The 6,346-nt window shown below is 37.4% G+C and overlaps 1 protein-coding gene across 1 annotated transcript; it reads left to right on the top strand.

Moving 5' to 3' along the window:
• On the top strand, positions 1–357 carry LOC120534635 (gastrula zinc finger protein XlCGF17.1-like). The gene has a single exon (XM_039762227.1). The coding sequence runs from the start codon at positions 1–3 to the stop codon at positions 355–357; it is 357 nt and encodes a 118-aa protein (XP_039618161.1).
• Positions 358–6,346: the final 5,989 nt, after the last annotated feature.

The following is a 6,346-nucleotide window of genomic DNA, read 5'->3' as shown; positions in this document are numbered from 1 at the left end:
ATGACACAGAAGCCCTATTACTGTTCAGAATGTGGCAAACAATTCTTACAAATGAGCCGCCTTCGGAGCCACGCAAGAATTCATACCGGAGAGAAGCCATTTTTCTGTTCTGACTGTGGAAAACGGTTCTTGAGGATAAGCAGTCTTCAGCGGCACAAAATGATTCACACTGGAGAAAAGCCATTTTTCTGTTCTGACTGTGGCAAGCGATTTACAACCAGTGGGTGTCTTAAGATCCACACCCGAATTCACACTGGAGAGAAGCCATATTGCTGTTCTGAGTGTGGCAGACAATTCTCACGAAAGAGTAGCCTTCGGCGCCACACAAGTATTCACACTGGAGAGAATAACAGTTAATAGGAATCCGGGCTGGGCAGCGAACCTTATTACTCCTAAAGTTATTGCAGAAAGGAAAATAGACAAAAATGCATTACACCTTGGATGAAACAAATTGAAGAAAAAGTAAAACTCAGACACAGAGCGGTGTCTTTAAATAAGCTCTACAGTGGCCTCCACTAATATCAACACTTTCGGTAAATAGCAGTAGAATGGGTTGTGGAAAAAAATATCATTCTTTGTTCTACCTCTTGATCTTTCATTCAAAATATTAATACAAGTCTAACCTTTAACTGAAGTGAAATAATTGAAAGGAAAAAGAAATTCCTCAAAAATGTGTGCCAGAATTATCATATGGGTAAATCTAACTGAAGTATGCACCCATTCCTATTTTACATTTTGAATACTTGTGGTGACACACAGGCCTGATTCTCTTAGACATCAATCACAGTAGGAAAGAACACAATTAATGATGTGTGACAAAAGGTTGTTGAGCTGCAACAATCAGGAAATGGCTGTAAGAAAATGGCCGAATGTCAATTTTCCTCACAACAATATTTAATAAGTTTAAAGAACCTCGAGATGCTAAGAATTGGCCTGGCAGAGGATGTGGGTCTTTGTGTTGACCCTACGCGCATTGAGGAGGATGGCTTGAGTACTCTAAAGTATGTCCAAGGGCCATAGCTGGAGAACTGCAGATATTGGTTGGGTCTCGGCGTCAGGTAGTCTTCAAAACTATGAGCAGATGGCGACTATATAATCGCAAGCTGTTTGAGGGGGTTTGCCAGTAAAATGTCTCTGCTGTTCTCAAACAGCAAACACAAGCAATTACAGCTAGCCAGACTTTCTCACCCACTATGGAAAAATGGAGTATTACATCTTTCAAGTGAGAAAATGATGTCACCCCTATAATTAACGATCTCTAGATTTCATTTTTCCTGAGCTTCATGTACACAATATTGTTGATTTGTGAAAAAAAACAAAAAACAAACACCATTTAAATCACGCAGTCACAGCATTTAAAGCATGTGATTGTAATCCTACATTTTCATTGGTAGGTGGTCTTTCCCTATTGGTCAGTGGAGTTGCTAGGTTTCTGTCTCGCAGTATGTAGAATACTGTGTACATACTAGCTTCTTCCGTCATGCTATGACCGGAATGAAGACATAATTGGCCATCACCACTACCTTATAACATCAGGAGAGACCTAATAACTCTAAATACTGAAAAAACTCAATTTTGAAAAAAAAAAAAGGCAGTTATTAAGCTTTTTGCATTGCAGGTGAGCATTACTGGAACTTTCAGTGGACCAAGTTCTGTGGTCATATGAGACAAAAATGTTTTTTTTAGCAACAGACACCAGTGATGGGTTTAGTATGGAGACATCCAGGAAAAATAAGTCATTCTTACTGTGAAATATGTTGAAGATCTTTGTGTTTTCTGGATTTTTTTTCCCTAGGGCCCAGTACAGCTTTTTAGGATGCATGGTATCATGGACTTCATCAGATATAAAATCATAACTTGACTCTCTCTGCTATAAAGCTTAAATTGGTAAGTTGTTTGCTCTTTCAGCAGGACAATGATCCAAAGTGCACTTCAAAATCAACATAAAAATGGTTCAGCGACCATAAAATCAAGGTTTTGCTGTGGTCATCCCAGTCCCCTGACCTAAATCTATGGAATGAGCTGAAGAGGACCTTTGAATTCTGAAGTCTAGAGAGATTCTGCATGGATGGATAGTCTCCGATCCCTTGCCATGTGTCCTCCAACCTCATTTAGCATCGTATGAGAAGACTCTGAGCAGTTATGTTGGCAAAAGGGGACTGTGCAATAAACAAAGGTATGACAGTTATTATAATTTGAGAAAAATACTTGTTTTATAATATCCGTTTCTTTTACTTTTGATTATTTCATTTTTTTTTTTTTGTTTTGTTAATGTTTTGAATGAAAGATCAAGAGAATACGCAATGCAGGCTTTTTTTCCCACAGCCCTGTTTGCTTTATTTACCAAGGGTGCCAATATTCATGGCAGGCACTGTATATGGTGAGAGTGAAATCACAAAGTGCTAGCCAAAATACAACAACTGAAATCACAGTATTACATATCAACACAACGAGGACTTGAACTCCAGAAATAACTCTGAATCCTGGCAAAAGCTCAAAAGATACAAACAAAAACACATAAAGTTCAGAACAAATTGTATACAGTCAACCTACTTGAAGTCTCTAGAATGTTAGGTGGGGCATCTTAGATGGATTTTAACTACATGACAAAAAAGAAACTCCTTGAAGAAATGTTTACAAAGACATACAAATTGTCAATAAAGAAGTAATGCAGATACACAAACTACTGAGAGACATAGAAACCCACAAAGGAAAGAAATGCATAATATTGGAAGAAACAAACCATGCATACAGTCAATGTTAACTGGAGGACTCCAGTGCCTGATGCTATTTATTTAACTTCTGGTCTGAGCATCAAACATCCCTGCAGCAAGATATGGCTGTCTGTGGAAAAATAATAAAATGTAACAACCGCAGATACTATCACAGTGGCTCAATACAGGAACAACCTTCCTGTTTCTAAAAGATGAGCAAGCTGGGATTTCAAAAATTGATTGCCCCCTATTCTGCCTCTGTACTGTTTTTAAGCTTTTACAGCAGCAGACACCATTTAAATTATTGAATCAAAATAATACAATGGTGATAATGAACAAAACAAGGTTATGTGGGAACTGAATGCAGTGCACCCTGTTGCCAGACTCTTCGTATTAACCAGTATGAACCACTCACCTCTGTAGCCTCACCATGACAAAGGCTGGGTCACAATCCCAAATGTAAAAATAAGAGGACTATTTCAAGGATAATGTTTTGTATTTAACTAAATCCACCAAGCACCCTCCACAATAACCTTGGTCTTGATTTCATCATCAGCACTGGAAATCAACCTCCCCTCATATAATCATTCATCTCCTAACCTTCATATTCCTGACACTGTTTTAATGCGCGGTGGATTTCATCTGTTATGATCACATGGAATAGAAAAAAGGCAAGAGGGGGACTGGTCATCTTATGTGAAGGAAGAATGGGGTTAAATTGAGCATATTGCAATTAAATTAAAACTGTACCCCAGACATTGAAGTATTGGCTGTAGGATTTCATCCATGTTACCTGACCAGGAAGATACAGTGTATGTAATATCATCCTTATTAATGCTTATATTCCTCCCTCTGCAAATGGGGACTCAGCAACCAACACTCTAATGATGAATCACTACGACTCATGAATGGTGGACACTTCAGCCAGAGGAACCTTGTAAGGAACAATGACAGACTTCCATTAGTTGCATCATTTTCTCATGGACACATGTTGGACGTGGTTTGTTAAAAATACCTTTAAATGTAAACCTGTTACACAATTGGGCAGATATGACCACAACCTCATCCATGTTACTCCCAACTACAAGCCTGTTACTAGATGGAAAAAGCTCTCATATCATTGGCTGAGCCAGAGTTTCTTGTGGGAGTGGGGGATGTTTGTTATACTACTGTGTTATTGGAGCTTCTGTAAAATCTTAATTTCCTCTTGGGGGCAAATAAAGTCATCTCTCTTGCTCACTCTCTTAATTGTAGAAGACCTGAAGATTTTCAGCTCCACCAACCACCACCTAGGAACCTAGAAGTGTGGCCGTGATTGATTAAACAATCCTCAAACAAAATTCAGATTACTTTTTGCTCAATAAGTAAGTGTATAAACAAAAACCACTGGAAGCATTCAATGAAAATATCAACCTCAATGAAGAACAAGAGATTTCAGCCAGTCATTTTCCAACCCGCTATATTCTTACACAGGGTCACAGGGGTCTGCTGGAGCCAATCCCAGCCAACACAGGGTGCAAGGCAGGAACAAACCCCAGGCAGGGTGCCAGCCCACTGAGGTCCTGGGAAGTGAACCCAGGTCTCCTAACTGCGAGGCAGCAGCGCTACCACTGTGCCACCTCTCTTATTTGTCATCTCCTTCTTAAAGCTATAGAGTTAATAAAGCTATTGTAATAATCATAACCTGCATGTCTTTTTCCATACAAACAGCTGTAAACACACTTTTCCCCATCCCTGTATATTCAACTTGAATTGTTCCATGAGAATTCATAAAAAAAAAACAACTTGTATTTGTGTTTTATTGGCCTCTAAATCAAGAAATTACTATGTGCACATCAGCTAACATGAAAGAAAGCATCCTAAGATCTGAAGGTAGCATGGGCCTGATTGCAATAGACCCAACGTTAAGATCAACAGTATTTATTTAAAGTGCACACTTGCTCAATGTATTCTCAAGATTAACATGTATAGAAGGCAGTGCAGTATGAATTAAACAGCCTGTGGTATAAAACCTGGCCAACTTTTATGTAAAAATGAAGGCTTGACAGAAATTGCCAGCAGATAGAGACAATACAACTCACTAGGCAGCACAAATAAGAATTTAAGTGTTGAGAGAGTTGATTCTGCAGCTGCATTTAACATAACCTGTTCAAAATGTATTATTTTTAAATATAGTGTGTTTGAGATGCAGTGCACTTATAAATGTGGAAAGTCCAAAAGTATATTTGCCTATTATCTATTCATTCATTTCCACCACTTATCCAAAGCCGTGTCATGGGAGCAACAGTCTTGGCAGTGAGGCCCACACATCCCTTTCCCCAGACGCACTTGCCAACTTATACTGTGGGATCCCAAGACCCTCCCTGGGGTCTCCTCCCAGCTGATGGTACTTGAGTAATTTTGTCAGATTGTACTTTTTTTTTTTAGAATTTTACTTAATTTGTTTATATGCCAGTTATTTACGTAAATACTTTTTTTCTAATTAGCAATACTTTTATTTGAGTTGTTTTAAATATTATTTCCACCTCTGCATATTATAGTGTTGCCAGACGTTCCTTATATACGGGACATGTCCCATATTTGATAATTTTGTCCCCTGTCCCGTACTGACCTTTCAGGGACACCCAAATGTTCCGTATTTAGTTCATTTTTAAATTTCGTAATAAAAATATATTGTCACTACCTTCTTACGGTACTTAGTTGTAAATTTATAAGTAATTATACTTTCTTTTCACAGATTCTCTTGATGAAAATAACCCAAATGTAACGTGGAAGCTAGTGTTTGCTGCCTGTCTGAAACTTGTTCAGTTGCTATGATTACCCGGGGATACCGGCACAGTTACCGTTTTACTCTCCAGCCGGCCTGCCGTAGAGTTCTGTATCAGCATCGCAACATAACAGTGTCCACAAAGTGTGTTGTTACTACTTGCCACGGACCACTTGTTTTTTTCTAACTGCCAGTATTAAATAATAATAATATTTCTCTGTTGTCTGTATTAAATAAATATTTTCAAATGATTTCACTTTTCCAGAATTTATTTGAGCTTGTATTAAATAATTTTCAAATGATTTTACTTTTGTTTTCATCATAACCCATTAAAATCCTTGCTTTATGTTTTTAACTTATGTCTCTATTTTTATATATTATATTGGTCTGGTTATGTAGGGGGCATGTATAAATTTATATATATAGTAATACTGTATAGAGAGAGTGTCCCGTATTACTAAGTTTCTAATCTGGCAACCCTAGCATATTAGGTACAAATGTAAATTAATTGAAAAGTAAAAAATTATAGTATTTGGAAATTGATCGTAACCTGTTTTATTTAATTTTATTTCTGGCTATTGTACTACAGTATATGTCTTCTTGGTATACACAGTCAAGTTTGCAAGGTGTGTATTGCTATTTATACGTATATATTATATGCGTGCGTATATATAGAATAATAGAATCCTCATTTAGCTAGTTGTAATAAAAAGTGATAAGCTATTTTTTATTTCTTTTTATATCTTTGTGTCTGCAATTTGTAATTCAATAACGTTTTCAATTCCATAGTGACAGTAAGAAGCAAACTGATTTTTAAAAAGATGGGAAGTGACGTCATCAGAGTACTGTAAACGGAAGTTGAAGA

Source organism: Polypterus senegalus, chromosome 8 (assembly GCF_016835505.1).
Source record: "Polypterus senegalus isolate Bchr_013 chromosome 8, ASM1683550v1, whole genome shotgun sequence".
NCBI classification, from domain to species: domain Eukaryota; kingdom Metazoa; phylum Chordata; class Cladistia; order Polypteriformes; family Polypteridae; genus Polypterus; species Polypterus senegalus.
Note: the sequence above shows the minus strand (reverse complement) of the source record. Positions and strands in the feature narration are given on the sequence as shown.